At 38.0% G+C, this 20,677-nt stretch overlaps 1 protein-coding gene across 1 annotated transcript in view; it reads left to right on the top strand.

Moving 5' to 3' along the window:
* Positions 1–13,715: 13,715 nt before the first annotated feature.
* Positions 13,716–20,677, top strand: part of PLD5 (phospholipase D family member 5) — a 115,503-nt gene continuing 108,541 nt past the window's right edge. Inside the window, exon 1 of the mRNA XM_008055632.2 lies at positions 13,716–13,851. Coding sequence (XP_008053823.1) covers positions 13,741–13,851 — 111 coding nt within the window. The 5' untranslated portion in view covers positions 13,716–13,740. The remainder of the gene's footprint in view (positions 13,852–20,677) is intronic.

The following is a 20,677-nucleotide window of genomic DNA, read 5'->3' as shown; positions in this document are numbered from 1 at the left end:
TTTTTTGCCAGAGATTGGGGAGCTGTAAAATTTAGAAACTTATGTCCTTCAGTGTCTGGGAATTTTACTTTATTATTTATGTTATATCATCCCCTTTGATTTGAACTCTCTTGAGAACTACCACAATTGGATTTTGAATATCTTAGTCAAACCTTCCCATTTCTTACCTTTTTATTTACATTTATCATCTTTATTTTTTTTCTACTATTAGGAGGATCCCTTTTGTTCCATTTGAGACTTTGAAATATTACCGCCCCAGATAGTTCTAATTTCTTTATGTTCATTCTGTTGTAAATTACTTCCTTTGAACTTCTAGATTATTATTTCAGCGTTCAGAGCTACTGATCCCATATTGAATTGAATTGAATTTTCATCGATTGAATTTTTATTTTGGATTTTAAATTTCTAAGTGCATGCCTTGTCTTTAGATTTTTCTTTTGAAATATCTTTGTAAATGTCCTAAAGACTTCTTGTTTCTTCTATCTGGTCTGCCTCAACGGTAGCCATATGCTTTTTCTTCTTGCTGAATCTCCTCTAAGCTGTTGACATGTTAGATGCAGTGTCATGTAAAGTAAGTAGGTATATCATCTCAGATTTTTGGCAGATTGGGCGATGGCATCTTCTGGCACTATTGGATGGCAAAAGGTAAGGTAAAGAGAGAGATGTGGGCTTTGCCAAGAAAACAAACTTCCTCCAAAGCCACTGAGTTCCAGCCACTTGCTGGCACAGTACTGGTCTCTAAGAGGCTGCCTTCTTCTTGTGAGCACTAGCACCAGCACAGAAACCTCAGAAAGACCTCCTCATTCCCCATTTCCCTTCTTGGTGGCCAAATAAATACCAACTTGACCTCAAGAAGGAGTGGGGAGGGAAAGTTTTAGTATGCTCTGGCTACCAACCTCCCAGATCCTATCATTTTTTAAATAGAATGAACCTCTGTAGATAGTGCTTTTTCTCATCTGTTTTGAGTGTGAAATTTTAAATTTTGAAGCATAATTGAGGAAGTGTTATTTAAGCAAATTTTATTTTTAAGCATAATCTTTATTTTGAAGCATAATGGTTTCTGAAATCAACCATTCCTATAGATAGCTTAACTGTTGGACTATGAAGTAATAATCAAAGCACAGTATTTCTCTAGAAGCAGAATATCCTAATTGTAAGAAAAATATATGAGGGCAGAGACAACCCCTAGAAACTATCTTGCGAGCCCAAACCTGTAAGCTACAGATGAAATAGTAAAGGCAGCCTATAAAAAAATTCCGCAACATAATTTTGACAATATTTGAATAAATATGTTAAAATTTAAAATGCAGTGTACGGCCAGGCATGGTGGCTCACGCCTATAGTCCCAGCATTTTGGGAGGCCTAGGCAGGAGACTTGCTTGAGCCCAGGAGTTTGAGACCAGTTGGGGCATCATAGCGAGACCTTGTTGCTACAAAAAAAATCAGTAAACAATTAGCCAGGCATGGTGGTATGGACCTGTAGTCCTAGCTACTAGGGAGCCTGAGGCGGTAGGATCTACTGAGCCCAGGAAGTCAAGGCTGTGGTGAGCCATGATTGTGGGTCTGTCTGCACTCCAGTCTGGGGGGCAGTGTGAAACCCCGACTCAAAAAAAAAAAATGCAGTGTGCTCTTAAAAGTCACCTTTTCCACAACTAGAACATGTAATTGATTATCTTAAAAGTTTTCTTACTCTCACTTACTGGATGATTTGAAAGCAGAAATGTGTCATGACAGATGATTTGTACACTTTGATGTTCCCCTTTAGCCTTCAAGGCAATACATTCTAAAATGTTGCTAATTAAATTGATTGAACTGTACCAGTTAATAAAAAGTAAGGCTTCAAGAACAGGCTGTGATTTTTTTTTATTGTTCACACAAATTAATTTATTCAGAAGAAGAGATTGATGGATAAGATAAATTTTTGCTGCAAATCTTGCTTTCAGGAAACATCTGAAAGACTTTCCAGAAATCCATGATTATTAATACCATTGTGTTTCCCTTTGATACACGCTTGAGGTTCATTAATAATCTTTTCTAAAGCTAGCGATTAACTCATTTTTATAATGCTATTAGGAATACATACATATGGGGAAAAGTATATTTTAGAAACAAAACATTATTAAACACTGAATTTAGATAGTGGTTTCACCCTATGAAAGTGGTAAGATTATGGGATCAGTAAACACTCAAACAATGTTAATGCAACGTTTCTTACCCTTGAGACTGTCAACATTTCAGGATGAATAATTCTTTGTTGTGGGGGCTGTCCTAGGCATTGTATGATTTTTAGCAGCATCCTTGGTCTCTACCCACTAAATACTAGTTGCATCTCTCCAGCAGTTGTAACAACCAAAAATGTCTCCAGACATTGTGGCATGTCTCTTGGGGATGGGGCAGTGTGTTTGGGGAACTGAATCGACTCCAATTGAGAAGCACTCCTTTGATAGTACATTTTGGTAAGGTTCTAGTTTTTTGTAAGGTGGAAGGTTCACAAGTGTCCATTTTATCATTGTGCTTTATAATCAACTTATCAGTTACATATATTCTTTTGAATATATGAATGTTCTATTATAAAATTTATTAAAGCTGCTGATAATATGCTTTCAACAAGTGACCTTCTGGAAATGAACTTGCAGATAAAATCTAGTTTATTTTCTTCATTGGGATCCATGGGGAATGTGGAATTTTATTTCCCACATTTTAACCAAAATATATTAGCATATTTCCTTTTGTGTCATTATAATGAGTTATGTGGACTGATGCTTTTTCTAAATCTTGAACATTTGAATCATTTAATCATACAACTTGTGCGACTGGCTCTTTGCTAAAAATTGCATGAGATTTTAGCCCAGAACTAAATATTTATAGCCAAATATTGAAATATACGCATAAAGGTTGTGGGGCTTTTGAAATTATGTGTGCATAAAATAAAACACAATGTTATTTGGCTAATATTATCAGGGTAACTTAGTAAAGAAATAAACCTCTTCTGAAGCCAGCTTAAATAACAAATAATTTATTCTGAAGGTTTAGAAGAACTCAAAATAAGAAGTGGAACTGGTCTGAGGGGGTGAGATAGCAGTGGATTCTGCCCCTGTTTTCTCATTTTCCATTTTTCTGTCTGGCAAGGATATTGTCTTTTTATGTCTCTCTCCCTCTATAAAAATTGATTTCTTTCTCTTAAAAATAAATAAATTAGATTCATGGGGGAACATGTGCAGTTTTGTTACATGGGCATATTGTGTGGTGGTGCGATTTGGGCTTCTATTGAGCCCATACCCAAATGGTGAGCATGGTACCCAGTGGGTAGTTTTTCAACCCTTGCATCTCTTCCTTCTTCCTCCCTTTAGGAATCCTACCATTTGTTGTTTCCATCCTATGCATGTGTGTACCCAGTGTTTAGCTCCCATTTATGAGTGAGAGCATGAGGTATTCAGTTGTTCCTGTGTTAATTTTCTTAGGATAGAAAATTAATAATAGCCTCCAGCTGCATCCATGTTGCTACAAGGGACATGATTTTGTTCTTTTTTATCGGTACATAGTATTCCATGGTGTATATGTTCCACATTTTCTTTATCCAATCTATCATTGATGAGCACCTAGATTTGCTCCATGTTTTTGCTATTGTGAATAGTACTGTGATAAACATACAAGTTCTGGTGTCTTTTTAGCGGAATGACTTATGCTCCTTTGGGTAAATACCCAGTAGTGAGATTACTGGGTTGAATGGTAAATCTATTTTCAGTTCTTTGAGAAATCTCCAAACTGCTTTCTACAGGAGATGAGTACATTCCCATCAACAGTATATGAGCATTCCCTTCTTTTTTGTCATGTCATAACATCTGTTCTTTCTTGATTTGTTCATAATGACCATTCTGACTGGTGTGACATGGTATCTAATTGTGGTTTTGATTTGTATGTTTCTGATGAGTGAGGTTGAACATTTTGTCATATATTTGTTGGCCACTTGTATGTCATCTTTTCAGAAGTGCCTCTTCCTGTCCTTTGCCCTTTTGTTTTGTTTTGGTTTGGTTTTTTTCTTGTCTATTTGCTTAAGCTCCTTATAGATTCTGGATATTAGTCCTTTGACAGATGCATAGTTTGCAACTATTGTTTCCCATTCTGTAGGTTTTTATTCACTCTCTTGATGGTTTCTTTTGCTGTGCAGAAGCACTTAATTTAATCAGGTCCCACCTGTCAATTTTGGTTTTTGCAGCGTTTGCTTTTGAGGACTTTGTCATAAACTCATTACTTAGGCTGATGTACAGAAGAATGTTTCCCAGGTTTTCTTCTAAGATTTTTATAGTTTGATGTCGTCCATTTTAGTCTTTACTCCATCTTAAGTTAATTCTCGTATATGGTGAGAGGAAGGGATTCAACCTCATTCTTCTGCATAGGTTAGCCAGTTTTCCCAGCACCATTTATTGAATAGGATGTCCTTTTCCTATGTTTATTTTTGTCAACTTTGCCAAAGATCAGTTGGTTGCAGGTCAGCAGCTTTATTTCTGGGTGCTCTATTCTGTTCCATTAGTCTATGTGTCTATTACTGTACCAGTACCATGCTGCTTTGGTTAGTGAAGTCTTATAGTAAAGTTTGAAGTTGAAGCTTTCTTTTATGTGGACTTGGACAGTCATGGACTTGGACAACCTCTGTGTGTTTTTACTCTTTGCATGGTTTTAATTAACTTTCTCTGTGACTCAATTTTGAATTCCTAAAAGAAGATGTTTGATTGGCTAAGCTTAAGTCAGTTGTCTACATTTGATCTTATCAGCTGTGTCCAAATAGAGACTAAATAGATTTGCATGGTACCTAGGTTCTCCCATTAGTCTATGTAATCATAGACTATAAGAAGGGGTTGGCAGGGAGAAATGATGCACTTGTAAACTACATGTAACATCAACTAACAAATATTCTTTAAAGACTTAGTGTCTCCTTCGTGAGAGATACAAAAAGAGAGATATATGAGATACATCTGGATTTTATAAATCTGAATATTGGTAGAATTAGGCTTTTCTTCACTGGAATTAAAAATTAAATTTTTCAGCAAACTGTATCCTAAAGTTGCTCATTTCCCCTCAAGTATCTTCCTTACATGTAAGTGTGAGTGAACATCTCAATACTACAGAATCTCTAGTATTCCATTTTGAGAACACTAGTTTTATATCAGTCTCTAGATAGCAACACATTTCTGGAAGAGATTCAGAATAGAAATGATAATAAATAATTCTTTAGCAATTTTAAACTGGAATGAGCATGCTGAGATGACAAATCTACTACTACTGCTCAACAAGTATCTGATATCATTTTTTTGAGTTGGAGTCTCACTCTGTCACCCAGACTGGAGTGCAGTGGCCGCTCCCAGCCACTGCAGCCTCAACCTGCTGGGCTCCGGCGATCCTTCCGCCTCAGCCTTCCGAGTAGCTGGAACTACAGGCGCATGCTACCACACCCAGCTATTTTTTTTTTATTGTAGAGATGAGGTCTCGCCAAGTTGCCCAGGCAGGTCTCGAACCCACGGGCTCAGGCAATCCACTCACCTCAGCCTCCCAAAGGCGCGGGATTACAGGCTGAGCCACCGAGCCTGGCTTGATATCATTTATAATCTCTGTTTCTGATCAAAATATGGATCTGGGTATTTTTAAGTTGATCATAAAGAAGTAGAATCACAAACATGGTCATGTCCTAAAAATTGTATACCAGGCACAGACCAAAAGATGGCCCCACACATCTGCACTGTAGAAAACTGACAGTGACCTTGAGACCTTCCCATGTCATATCATCCACAGCTGCATCACACATGAAGAACAGTGAGGAAGTTGGGTATGACATGTACCTGTAGACTCAGCTTATCAGGAGGCAGAGGTAGGAGGATTGCTTGAGCCCAATAGACATTAAAAAAAAAAAAAGAACAGAGTGACTCTAAACCTGACTATGAGGCAAATATAGAGTCCCTAAAAAATAATAGTGCTGTAGATGAGATAGTAACTAACTTTACCACGAGGTATATGGGACAGATCTGTGATAAGGTAGAAAGTTTTGCTAGAGGAAGACTCATGAGAATACATACATTTTAAAATGCATGTACAAACAACCAACTCAATTCTCCAAGATGGTAACATTAATTTTCAATTCATTGTGGCATCATATTTTTTTAAAAAACTATAGTATTTTAATTAATAAACCCCTTTTTAGTTAATATTTTCATTTTATGTATGAATTTTCAACAGAGCATTCTTTCCATTGACATTATGTATGCACAAAATATCGTAAAATATTTTAATTAATACCATAAGAATAACTTAGTAAAGAAAGAGAATCCCTTCAAACCTGGGGGCATACTGTGTTACATTTCAATGGAGCATGTCTATTAAAACTCAAAGGAGGCTGGGCATTGATGGCTCAGGCCTGTAATCCCAGCACTTTGGGAGGTCAAGGAAAGAGGATTGCCTGAGCTCAGGGATTCAAGACCAGCCTGGTCTTGGTGATTCCTCATCTCTACAATACATCAAAATAATTAGCCAGGCATGGTGGCGCATGCCTGTAGTTCCAGCTACTTGGAAAGCTGAAGCAGAAGGGTCATCCGAGTCCAGCAGGTGGAGGCTGTGGTGGCTGTGAGCATGCCACTGCACTCCAGCCTGGGCGACAGAGTGAGACTTCGACTCAAAACAAAACAAAACAAAACAAAACTCAAAGGAGTTATAATGAGTAATTTGGAATTTCCTAATTTTTAACATTTGGCTTCTCAAGAAGAGTGCAGTACCTGGGGATTATCCATACCACTTTACTTTGATTAGTATGACCAACTGGGACCTGATTCTTCACACCATCCATCAGCACATTTGTAGCTTAACATTTCCAATTCTGAACCTTGACTTTTGTTTGTTCGTTGTTTAGGATTTAATTAGAACTTTCCATGTATCGTGAAAGTGGACATATTCTTGATTTATCACTTTTGGCTTGGTGTCAAAAACATTATTTTGAGCTGTTAATAATGCCTATTAATCATCAGTTAAACAAGTAGAGTGTCAAACTGGACACAGGAGGAATTGCAGAAATCTAAACTCACTACTAACATGTGTGCACAGCCATTAGCCAGCGGTCATGATGTGTCATGTGGCTGTGATGTACACATCTCTCATTGACATTCCGGGGTCTCTGTACAATGGATCGTGGGACTGTACACAAAAAAACTGACATGGTATTATTTCCTGTTAAAAGATAAGCCTATGAAAAGGAAAATGGGTTGATAAAACTTAACTAAATATAGTTTCAAAGCTATCTTAAAATGTATTTATTTGAACCAAGCTAGATTTAAAGATATTTTATGATCCCATAATTCTATAATATTTAAAGGAACAACTTCATATAAATGTAGTGCCGGGTTCTGGCAAGGATACAGAGCAACTTAGACTAACAGATATTGCTGGCGGGGATGCAAAATGGTGCAGATGCCTTGGAAAAACATTTGGTAGTTTCTTATAAAGTTAAATATGTACTTGCCATATGACCCAGCAATCTCACTTCTAGGTACTTACTCCACTGAAATAAAAACTACATTCTCACAAAAATGTGCACATGAATGTTTGCAGCAGCCTTATTTGTCATCACCGATAACCAGAAACTACCCAAGTGTTTCTCAACTGGAGAATGGATAAATAAATTGTGGCACGTTTCATACAACGAATACTACTCAGCCATGAAAAGAAATAAATTACTGTCTCACACAACATGAGTGAATCTCAAGTGTATTATGCTAAGTGAAAGAGGCAAGATCCAAAGGCTACGTACTTTATTACTCGATTTATATGACATTTTTACAACAGCAAAACTATAGGCAAAACAAACAAAAAACTCCAAAAAACAGTGGTTGCCAATGGCTGGGATTTGAACAAAGGAAGCATAGGGAACCAGGCACAGTGGTTTACTTCTGTAGTCCCAGTTGCTATGGAGACTGAGATGCAAGGTTTGCTTGAACCCAGGAGTTTGAGTTTTCAGTGAGCTAGGACTGTGCCACTTCACCTGAAACAACAGAGTAAGACCCTGTCTCTTAAAAAAAAAGAAAGAAAGAAAACAAAAGAAATACAGGGAAAAAAGGAGAAAAAGGCATAGAAGAACTTGGGTGAGTGATGGCACTGCTCTATATCTTCACTGTGGTAGTGGTTACATGACTGCATTTCAATTGTATGCTAAAAAGGGCAAATTTTACTATATGTAAATTGCACCTTAATAAAAATGGAAAATAATGTTCTTAAAATCTGTGGTTTTACAATGATATCGGCTTATAAACTGTCACCAACCTAAATGTTAGTTTTGAACATATATAGTGCAGTCAGCTGGTTCTGAATAATCTAGCACAAGATTATAGAAAGGGCTTCCTATGGGTTCATGACTCCTGTGAAAACAAGGAAACTAGAATAGGACAAAAAGTGGCTTTTTTCAACATTCTGTTGTATATGTATACTAAGCTTGAATAGCCTCGGTGAATATTGATGAGCTGCTCTTATAAATTACGCTCAATGTTTGTTATATATAGCTTTTGCTGTCATTTTAACATAAGAACTGTTTAATATGTAGGATCCCTATTTTAGGGGGTCATAAAAATAACTAGACAAAAAAAAATCTGAAGTGTTCCTGTTAGTGCCTATAAAACTGCTGGCATTCTATAATTTTTTGTGTATGGTATGCTGCAAAAAAACAAAAAAAATCTAAAATTATCAGAGAAGGAGAAATTGAAGCTACCTCTCCTATAAAAATCAAGGTAAGATTTTTTAAAGTAAATGGAGACCTTGATTTATTCAGTATTACATTGTTTGTATTTTCATAATTGTAATGCATCAAAAATTTTTAAAAATTCCCCTGCCTTTTTATCTCAATGTTCAGATATGTACCATATGTAACCATTCTTGCTAACTAAAATTCTAGCACAGCAATATAAAATAACTCAAATTTAAGTTGTGCACATAATACTCCTACTGCAATAAGTAGCACATTTAAGACTTTTTGTAATTAAATATGTTTTATGGCCCAACAATATTGAGTTTTAGCCATCTCTTCCTAATGCATTTTTTTAAACTCAATGAGAGGAGGATAATTTCTATAACCAATGAACAAATATATTCGAAAAGTACAAGTAAACTCTTTTAAGGAAAATATAGAATAGCATGGTTGTAATAACTGAAGGTCATGCTGAGTATAATTAAATGTGTATCTATTCAGCTGTTAATAAAGATAAAAGTATATGTGTCTTCAGAGATAGATGAAGAATAGATTTTTTGATAGAAAAACAGAAAAATGAATAATTTGTAAAGGAGAACTCATATGAAGTCAAATCATATGCAGAAAGATATTTTTCCAGATATATCATTAAGTATTTTCAATGAATTTTCCTACACCACATACAGTAGTATTTTATATACTCAAATAGAGGTAATGAGGCATACCGTGTGAGATTGTTATAACATAACTGTCTCAGCACTGGGCATACAGAGGGCTTCAATAAATGGGAATTACCATTATGAGATGTTTGATCTCTGCATACAGTTCTGCTGGCTTTTTGCACAGGGATCTGGCTTCGGGTGGACCTGTGAAGCCACTCACTATCTTTCTTGCTCTTGGCCTTCATTTGGGATTCACTATATAGTATTAAAGACTCCCCCTTCTGATTTCTCCAATCATCAATGCCCTCTTCTGTCTGAGAAACAGGAACAGAGCACTTCTGATCATTTTAAAGTTTGCACTGCAAACACTGAGCTGAATGTTTGTGTCCCCAAAAACTCATGTACTGAAATCCTAACCCCCAGGGTGATGATATTAGGAGGTAAAGTCTCTGGCAGGTAATTAGGTCATGAGGTCAGAAACGTCCTTAAATGGAATTAGTGCCCTTATAAGAAGAGGCCCAAGAAAGACCCCTTCCCCCTTCTACCATGTGAGGACACAGTGAGAAAGTGCCATCTATGAACTAGAAGGGGACCCTCATCAGACACCAAATCCACCAACGCTTTGATCTTAGACGTCTCAACTTCCAGAACTATGAGAAATAAATTTGTGTGTGTGTGTGTTTTTTTTTATTGAGTTGGAGTCTCATTCAGTCGCCCAGACTGGAGTGCAGTGGCCGCCCCTGGCCACCGCAGCCTCGACCTACTAAGCTCCGGCGATCCTTCCGCCTCAGCCTTCCAAGTAGCTTGAACTACAGGTGCGTGCTACCACACCCGACTAATTTTTCTGATTTATTGTAGAGATGAGGTCTCGCCAAGTTGCCCAGGCGGGTCTCGAACCCACGGGCTCAGGCAATTCACTCACCTTGGCCTCCCAAAGCGCGGGATTACAGGCTGAGCCACTGAGCCCGGCCCACTTTAGGTCTTTTATCTCTAATTTCACACAGCACAACATCTAGTATATGTCAGATATTCAATAAAGGTTTGCCAAACCTTTATTGTTCCTTTGTAAAATAATAATTTTAAGTATCATTAAGTATCTACAGAGACTCTAACTGGAGGGTTACAAAAGACCTTTGAAATCAAACTCTTTTTTTTTTAAAGATGTGGGGTACGGGTCAAGATTAGGTACATAAGTGATCTATGTACAGGTGAAGGTTGGGCCTCCCACTGGTCCTCACTTCCCCTGGTTTAGGATCAGATACCTTTGGTGATGTTATGTGTTTCCCCCGACCCCCAGCAGTGTCCTGCTACTGCTGGTCCCTCTCTTGTAGTGTCATGATTAACGTTCAGGACCCACTTGTGAGTGAGAACATGTAGTACTCAGGTCTTTGTTTCCACGATACATCACTGAGTATGATGGATTCTAAATAAATTCAATTTGCTGTGAAGTCCATAATTTTGTCTTTCTTTATGACTGTGTAATATTCCATCATGTATATGTACCACATTTTTTTAATCCAGTTCACTTTTGATGGGCAGCACGGTTGGTTCCATGTTTTTGCTATTGTGAATACGGCTGCAGTAAACATGTGTGCACAGGTATCTTTTTTGAAGAATGATTTGTACACCTCTGGGTATTTGCAAAGTAAATAATGTGGTATGTGTAGAGTGATGTATATGCAGGCACCAGGGATGGAGAGATCAGAAGAGACATTCCCCAGTGGGCCCATCAGATAGAGTCAGTGCTGCCTCAGGCCAGTGGGCTAGGGCTCAAGAATGAATACACCGTCTGATGCAAGGTGGTACCTAGTCATGGGGCCAAGTTTTAGACACAGTGTTCCAAGGAGGTGAGGGCCAGTGATGTCACAGAGGGTTCAGGTAGCCTGTAGGCAGAATAAAAAAATCAAGGGAAAGCTTGACTAGAGGGGCATGTTGAAGTGGAATCTGAAGCAAACACCAAGGTTACCTGCATTCTCCTCCCTCCAAAGACAAGAGAGGGCACTTCCTTTAGTGCTAGCCAACTTATTATATTGAAAAACGTGGTCAGTTAAAGGGACCTGGGTCTCTTTTATGGTTTGAATCGTGTCCCCCCCAAAGATGTGTTGAACACCCAGTTCCTGGTACTGCAGAATGTGAGCTTACTTGGAAATAGGGTTGTTGCAGATGTAATTAGTTAAGATGTGGGCATACTGTAGCGAGGTAGGCCCTTAATCTACCATAGGTAGCATCCTGATAAGAAAAGAAAACAGAGACACAGGGAGAAGACACCGTGTGACAGCAGAGGCAGAGATGGGAGTGCTACAGCTATAAGCCAAGGAACACTAGACACTAACAACAGCCACCTCCAGGGAGGCGAGGAAAAATTCTGCCCTACAAGTTTCAGAGGAAGCATGGTCCTGCTGACACCTTGATTCTGGACTTCTAACATCCTAAACTGAGATCCCGCTGTTTCAAGTCACTCAGTGCATGTGGTACTTTGCTATAGCAGCCCTAGGAACCCAATACATTCTCCAAGGACAAATGTGCTGTTCATCCACTCAGGAGCACTGGCAGCTGTGTCTGTGGTGAGGCCTGCCACACCTTTGTGAAGATTCGGGTATCTCCATAATTGCCATGATAACTAGTCACTTTGGACATTCAGATCCTTTTCTATCCAACGTTGCTTGCTCTGGGATCCGTAACTCTTCTTTGGGTGTTACTATTCTAGGATGGCTGGAGGCTGAGGAATGTGTGCCTGTCATTTATGAGATAAAGAAACTGCTCCATTCCCCATGAAAATCTGCATGGGTGTTCACTTTCCCTCAGGTCCTCTCTCAACCCCATTACCTCTCTTTTTATCCTCCTGCATAGCTTACGTTTTCCCCAAGAGTCAGAGGTTAATCTTAAGTTCATAGTGTAAATCACTCCGCCTCCTTTCTAATATCCTGAAATGTATCCTTCTGCATACAACATTATGTATTTCTCTAGTGATGAAGATTCTGATAATGAAGTATGCCCCTGGAATACATGATCTTCATTAATAATGAATACATGAAGACAGAATAGCTTAGTTCGTTAAATATATGCATGTAGGTCTGTTCTTTTAAAGAGAATGAATCTTTAGCAGAAATTTATTTAAATGGCCTTGCATCGAATAGACTATATGCTCTTTTTGTGAAGTTGTAAATGCATTTGGGGCAGCATTGCATAAAGGCTTGGTCCTGCCACATGAAGCTGTGAAAGGGGGCTTTAAAAACATCTACAATGTCAAAAATTAAATTACACTTGTACTCAACCTTTGCACAGTTTAAAAAAAAAAAAAGTTCCCTTCCTGGAAACTGGCAACAGCACTTGCTGGCTAGGTTAAATCGTTTAACAGCTTTTTTTTTTTTCGCTTCTGTGAACCATGCTTGCATTGCTTAAAAGGTACCTAGGCTTCCAGGATGTTGCGGTGTAGCCCACTAGGAAACTCCCAATGTGGTTTAGCCTTTCTCAAGCAAGCCCCTACAGCTAATGAGGCTCCTTGCTGTGGGCCCCTTGCTTGTCCAACAGGCAAGTGGCCGCCGGTCCGGCTCTTGACTAAATAAAACCTCTCCTTTTTATAACTTGTACTTTTGGTGTTGGTGTCTGTGAATTAAGCACTTGGTCCCTATTTCAAAGCTTAAAACAAGTAGTCAAATTTAGTTCTTCACATATGTTTTAGGAGTTAATAATATTGAGCTACCTGGCTAACCATTCAGGATGGTATTTCAGTAAAGCCTGAGTAATTATTGCGTATATTAAGAACTATCAGATAAAATCCAAGAAGAGATCAAATCCAAATTTAATAAAAAAAGGGACAATGAAGAAGTGAAGGCATCTGAAAGGGGCAAAAGGATGAAGCAATGTATAGAAAGGATAAGAAGCCAAGGCCAAGTTCTTGTTAGGCAAGATGTGATACTGAATATGACTGATCCTTTTATTGATCGCAAAATTGTATTAAAATTATTCTAAAAGTGGGGGGGGAAGAGTATGGTGTACCTACCTTGCTGTCTAGGTGGTAAGCGGTGGAGCCAGGGTTTTGGTATAGATGTGTCTGACTTGAGAAGCCATGGTTTTGTCAATATGTACAGAGCCTCCTCTGTATATACATAGGAACAGTCTCTGTTTCTTTCTTTCCATTTTTTTTGCATTCCTTTTTTGAGGGAACAAAGTGGCACTTTGAGTGCCTTCTCTGCACCTCTGCACCGAACTAATATAAATATTTGTCTTCCCTAAATGTCAATTGCAACCAATGACAAACCATGAGCTTTGCTGCTGGTAGATGACTGATAGCCAGTGCAGGGCCTTGCAGCAGAGGCTGACCAGGCTGTCCTTGAACTCCTAGGAGCCGAGGTGACGTACATGAACATGACTGCCTACAACAACGGCCGACTGCAGTCCTCCTTCTGGATCGTGGACAAACAGCACGTTTATATCGGCAGTGCCAGTTTGGACTGGCGATCCCTGGGACAGGTAATCTTTGCACATTAACTAAACCCAAGTTTCCCTCAGCATCAAAGCTACCACCTCCAAAAAAGTACTCAGCCACCTCTGCTGTGAATGAAGGAACTAAAACCTACAGCTTTTGCTATGTTTAACTGTGTAGTTTTAAGAGGTTCACTTTCCTTTCATGTGAAATGATAAACCTTTCCTTGTCATAATAATCTTACAAAAAATACCCAAAAAACTTCCATTGCTTCAAAGTGTTTGCAATTCGTATACTGCATCTGGATTCTTTAAAGCAGATTAGTATGTAACTTACAATATCCAGACCTATGTTTCAGGATGATATCACACAATCTATGAGATGGAAGAAAACAGACAAATTCAGTATGTTTAAGTCTAGTCGTTATTAGAATTATTTCTTTAATAAATCTGTAGACTTATTGTTATCTTTCTCTCAGCAATGATTAACTTTAAATATCTTGAAAATACACATAGAAAGTCTTGGCTTGTTCATATATTTATTTGTGCCAGAGGCAATCCACAGAGGTTTACAAAATCACCAACCTTCCATTGGTCAACCAGTGGCAGGACGTTCCTGGTCACTGACAGTCAGTAGTGCATGCCATGGGGTCCATTTTAGCCCATCTCTTTTTAACATTCAGATCACTGAACTCACCAAGCCAGTAACTCTGCACTTCAATTTATTTCTCATGGGAAAGAAAGCATTGACATACAGTTAGATCTCCTACTGTAACCCTGTAGAGAATGACAACCCCACAGGATAAATCTGAGAGAGGGTAATATACATTTAACCATTTGCCTTCCAATTTCTACTGTTCTTTTTTTCCTTCTTAAATTGCTATCACCCACACACATTTACCCCATCTTTTTCTTCTTTTATTTTAAGGCAGGTAAAAGTACTTAGGGGTAAAATAAATATATAGTGAGCAAACTAAATATTAAAAATCCAATTGCTTCCCTCTCCACTGATTAGATGGTGCAGAGTAAAAGTAAAACTTACCTAAGGTAGTTTTTTTCTAGCTTTGTATGTAAAGGATAGTCAAAGTAATTAATCCAAAGGTTCAAATAGTGGTTGTTTCTATTGGGACACTCTCTTATTCCAGCAAAGAAAGAGGACCATTGAAAGAAAAGTCCATGATTATTTGAAATGAAGCTATCATGAAAGATTGATAAAAAAGTTGTTTGTTTTATCTTTACTTGGGAAATTAAAAGGTGCTATCTACAGATTTTTAAATGATTCTAAACAAAATAATAACAATAGCCTGGGCACAGTGGCTCATGCCTATGACCCCAGCACTTTGTGAGTCCGAAGCCAGAGGACTATTTGAGCCTAGGAGTTACAGATCAGCCTAGGCAATGTAGCGAGACCTTGTATCTAAGAAAAAAGTTAGGTGGGTATGATGTGCATTCCTGTAGTCTCAGCTACTCACGTTGCTGGGGCAGAAGGATCAACTGAGTCCAAAAGTTGAGGCTGTGGTGAACAGTGGTTGTCCCACTGCTCTCCAGTCTGGGTGACATGACAGAGTGAGACCCTGACTCCAAAATAACAATAATACCAACAATAATAACAATGGTAGCAATCATTAGCTTATACTAAATGTCAGGTGCTCTTCTTTTTTTTTTTTTTTTTGAAATGCAATCAATATTTTGTTTTAGTCTATTTTTTATAAGTATTTTATTTTATTTTAAAAGTGTGGGGTACAAATGAGGGTTAGGCACATATATGGTCATCATGCAGGTAAAGTATGGATACCCTTATTGGTGTTATGTGCTTCCCCCTCCCCTGACAGTGTCCCACTACTGCCAATCCCTTTCTTATGGTATTATGATAAACATTCAGGGTCCACTTATAAGGGAGCAGCACTCAGATTTTTGCTTCTGTGATAAATCACTGAGTATTATAGATTCTAATTAGATTCTAATGAACTTTCCAGGTTGCTGGAAAGTTCATAATTTTGTTTTTCTTTATGACTGTATAGTATCCCATCATGTAAATGTACCATATTTTCTTTATCCAGTCTGCTTTTATTGGGCAGCATGGTTGGTTCCATGTTTTTTATTATTGTTGTTTTATTTTGTTTTGTTTTCTACTTTCTTTATTATAAAGATGTGGGGTACAATTCAGGGTTAGGTATACAAACATTAATCATGCAGGTACCCCGTTAATGATGTATGCCCCTCCCTCCTCTAGCAGTTTCCCTCAACTGCCAATCCCACCACCCTCCCCTGACAGTTTTCCACTACTGCCAATCCCTTTCTTATAGTATTATAATAGTTCAAGGTCCACTTATGAGTAAGATCATATGGTACTCTGTTCTTTGTTTCGGTGATAGATCACTGAGTATGATCGACCCTAAATCCATCCAAGTTGCTGCGAAGTCCATGTGTTTGTCCTTCTTTATGGCTGCATAATATTCCGTTGTGCATATGTACCACATTTTGTTTTAATCCAGTCCAGCTTCGTTGGGCAACATGGTTGGTTCCATGTTTTTGCTATTGTGAATAGACCTGTGACAAATATACGTGTGTGGGTATCTATTTTGTAGAAAGATCTGAGTTCTCTGGGTATATGCCTAATAGGGGGATTGCTGGGTCATATGGAAGGTCAGTTTCTAGTTCTTTCAGAAAATGCCACACTGTCTTTCAAAGAAGTTACACTAGTTTGCATTCCCATCAGCAGCGTAGAAGCATTCTTTTTTCTCCATGTCCTCACCAGCATCTGTTGTTTGTTTTATGAATGATGGCCATTCTTACTGGGGTTAGGTGGTATCTCAGTGTGGTTTTGATTTGCATTTCTCTAATGATGAGTAAGACTGAGCACTTTTACGTGTGTCTGTTGGCTGCCCATATATCTTCTTTTGAGAAGTGTCTCTTCATGTCTTTTGCCCACTTTTTAATGGGGCTGTTTGTTTTTTCCTTTCGGTGCATTTGAGTTCCTTGCAGATCCCAGATGTTAGACCTTTGTCAGACATACAGTTGGCAAATACTTTTTCCCATTCTGGGGATGTCTCCCTGATCTCTTGATGGTTTTTTTTGCTTTGCAGAAGCTCATTAGTTTGATGAGGTCCCATTTGTCTATCTTATTTCTTAAGGTATAGGTATTTAGGGTTCTGATCAAGAATTTTTTTTTGCCAGTTCTCATTTCCATAAGGGTGTCTCCTGTGTTTTCTAAGATTCTTATAGTTTGAGGTTTTATGTTTAGGTCTTTGATCCATTTAGAGTTAATTTTTGTGTATGGTGATAGGTAGGGGTCCTGTTGCAATCTTCTACATGTGATCAGTCGGTTTTCCCCCATTTACTGAATAGGTTCTCCTCTCCCCAGTGATTGTTGTTGCAGGCTTTGTTAAAGATGAGCTCGTTGAGAAATTGAGGATTTGCTTCTGTGATCTCCATCCTGTTCCATTGGTCTATGTGCCAATACCAGGCTGTTTTGATTACTGTGGATTTATAGTAAAGTTTGAAGTCAGAAGTGTGATACCTCCTGCTTTGTTTCTTTTGCTAAGGATTGTTGTGGCTATTAATGGTCATTTATATTTCCATATGAATTTCTGTATTGCCATTTCCAGGTATGAGAAGAATGATGTTGGTAACTTAATGCGTATTGTGTTGAATCTGTAGATTGCCTGAGGTAGGATGGACATCTTAACAATGTTGATTCTTCCTATCCATGAGCATGGAATATTTTTCCATTTGTTTGTGTCTTCTTGGATTTCTTTGAGCAGTGTTTTGTAGTTCTCATTGTAAAGTTATTTCACTTCTCTAGTTAGGAAGATGCCGAGGTATTTCATTTTTTTGGTGGCTATTGTGAATTGGATTGTGCTTTTAATTTGGGTCTCTGCCTGCTTGTTGTTGGTGTATAGGAATGCAACTGTCTTTTGCATGTTTATTTTGTACCCTGAGACTTTGCCAAAGTCCTTTATCAGTGCAAGCAGGTTTTTGACAGATTCTCTTGGATTTTCAAAGTATAGGATCATATCATCAGCAAAGAGCAATAACTTGACTTCCTCTTTTCCTATTTTGATGCCCCGGATTTCCTTTTCTTGTCTAATTGCCCTAGCTAGAACTTCCAACACAATGTTGAATAAGAGGGGTGAAAATGGGCAGCCTTGTCTTGTTTCAGTTTTCAGGGTAAATGTTTCCAGTTTCTGTCCATTTAGTAATATGTTAGCTGTGGGTTTATCGTAGATGGCACTTCCTATTTTGAGGTATCTTCCTTCTATACCTAGGTGTTTGAGGGTTTTTCTCAAGAAGGGATGCTGGATTTTATCAAAAACTTTCTCTGCATCTAAGAATATAATCATGTGGTTCTTGTTTTTACATCTATTGATGTATGTAATTACATTTATAGTCTTGCGAATGTTGAATGAGCCCTGCATCCTATGGTTGAAGCCTACTTGGTCATGGTGGATGTTTTTTGAGATGTGTTTTTAGATCTGATTTGCTAGATCTTGTTGAGAATTTTCGCATCTGTGTTCATAAGGGGTATTGGTCTGTAGTTCTCTTTTTTTTGCTAGATCTTTACCCAGTTTGAGTATCAGTGTGATGTTAGTTTTGTAAAATGATTTGGGGAGAATTCCACCTTTCTCAATTGCTTGGAATACTTTCAATAGAATTGGTATCAACTCCTCCTTGTACATTTTGAAGAATTCTGCTGGAAAGCCATCTGGTTCAGGTTTTGTTTTTGTTGTTTTTTGTTTGTTTTTATGGTAGGTGGTTTTGTATGACAGAGTCAATTTCCTGGGTTGTAATTGGTCTATTTAGTGTCTCAATGTCATCTTGTTTCAACTTGGGGAGGTTGTGTGACGTCAGAAAGTTCTCCATTTCATTTAGGTTATCAAGTTTGTTTCCATACATACAGGTGTAAATATTAATCTCTGATAATCTTTTGCATTTCTTTGGGGTCAGTTGTGATTTGATCTTTTGTATTTCTGATTGTTTACTTGGATTTTTTCTCTCTTTTTCTTGGTCATTCCGGGTAGGGGGGTCCATCAATTTTGTTAATTCTTTCAAAGAACCAGTTTTTTGTTTTGTTGATGTTTTCTATGGCATTTTTGTCTCCTATGTCCCATATTTGGGCTCTTATTTTGGTGATTTAGATTCTTCCTCTAAAGTTGGAGTTTTGGTGGTCTTTTCTTTCCAGCTCCCTTAGGTGATTTGTTAGGCTCTCCACTTGTGATCTTTCCATTTTCTTGGTGTGTGCTCATAGAGATATAATTCCCCTCTTAGAACTTATTTCATGGCATTTCAGAGGTTTTGGTAAGATGTTTTTTCGTTTTCATTTGTTTCCAGGAATCTTTTAATTTTTGCTTTGATTTCAGTGTTGACCCAGTAGTTGTTCAGCATCATGCTTTTTAATATACATGTCTTTGTGGGCTTTGGGGAAATTTTGTTGGTGTTGATATTTATTTTTATTCCACTGTGGTCTGAGAGTGTGCATGGCAAGAGTTCAACCTTATGAAATTTATTTATACTTGATTTATGACCAAGGATGTGATAGATCTTGGAGTACATTCCATGTGGTGATGAGTAGAATGTATATTCTGTGGTTGTTGGATGGAATAATCTGTAGGTATCTATTAAGTCCATTTGGTCAAGTGTCAAGTTTAGGATGTGGATCTCCTTGTTGATTTTTTCCTCAATGACCTATCTAGGTCTGTTAGTGGGGTAATCAAGTCCCCTGTTATAATAGTGTTAAAGTCAATATACTTTTTAGTTTAGTTAGTAGTTGCTTTATAAATGCTGGTGTTCCTATATTGGGTGCATATATGCTTAGGATGGATATTTCTGGTTGATGGATTGAACCTTTTATCATTATGTAGTGTCCTTTTGAATCTTTTTAAATTTTTGATAGCTTAAAGGTTGTTTTGTATGATATTAAGATCACAACTCCTGCCTTATTTTGTGATCCATTTGCCTGGAAACTCGTTTTCTATCCTTTAATTTTGAGACTGTGTGCATCCCTTGTGTTGAGATGAGTTTCCTGGATGAAGCAAATAACTGGGTCATAGTTACTTATCCAGTTTGCCATTCTGTGTCTTTTCAGTGGTGCGCTTAGTCCATTCACATTCAGGCTGATTATTGAAATATGATTGTTTATCCCTGTCATGAGGTTCTTACAAAGTTTTTTCTTTCTTTGCTTGTTTTCTTTGGCTCTGGTATTGATGTATGTATTTTCAAGTTTCTTGTTATGCTGTATTCTCTGTTGATTCTGTGTTGATTCCGTCATTCTTTTTTTTTCCTTCTTCTGTGCTTAAGACCTTTTTAAGTGTCTCCTGTAGAGCTGGTTGGAAGGGATTGGATGTCTGGGAAGGATTTTAATTCTCCATCACTGATGAAGCTGAGCTTGGCTGAATAGGAAATTCTTGGTTGAATTTGTTTATCTTTGAGGACTTTGAATATAAGATTCCAGTCCCTTCTTTCTTGTAGTGTTTCTGCCAATAAATCTGTAGCAATTCTGATTGGTTTTCCTTGGTAGATAGTCTGACTGTTCTCTCTTGCTGCCTTTAAGATTTTTTCTTTTGTGCCTACTTTATGTAGGTGAATTGCTGTGGGTCTAGGGGTTGGTCTCATTTGATGTCTTGTGGGGTTTCTCTGTATCTCTTGTGCTTGGCTGGTCACATCTCTGGTGAGATGGGGAAAGTTTTCTTAGATTATCTCCTGGAATACTTGCTCCAAGTTGTTCTCCATTTCCCTGTCTTCTTTGGGATACCAATCAGGTGTAGGTTCGGCCTCTTGATATAATTGTACATCTCTTGTAGGCTTTGTTCTTTCTTTCTGCGTGTTCTTTCTTTTTTTTTTTTTTTTTGAGTTGGAGTCTCACTCTGTCATCCGA

The sequence above is a fragment of the Carlito syrichta genome, unplaced genomic scaffold (assembly GCF_000164805.1).
Source record: "Carlito syrichta isolate Samal-C Ts95f unplaced genomic scaffold, Tarsius_syrichta-2.0.1 Scaffold301897, whole genome shotgun sequence".
Classification (NCBI taxonomy): domain Eukaryota; kingdom Metazoa; phylum Chordata; class Mammalia; order Primates; family Tarsiidae; genus Carlito; species Carlito syrichta.
The sequence above is the reverse complement of the archived record's forward strand: the minus strand, read 5'-3'. Positions and strand labels throughout refer to the sequence as shown.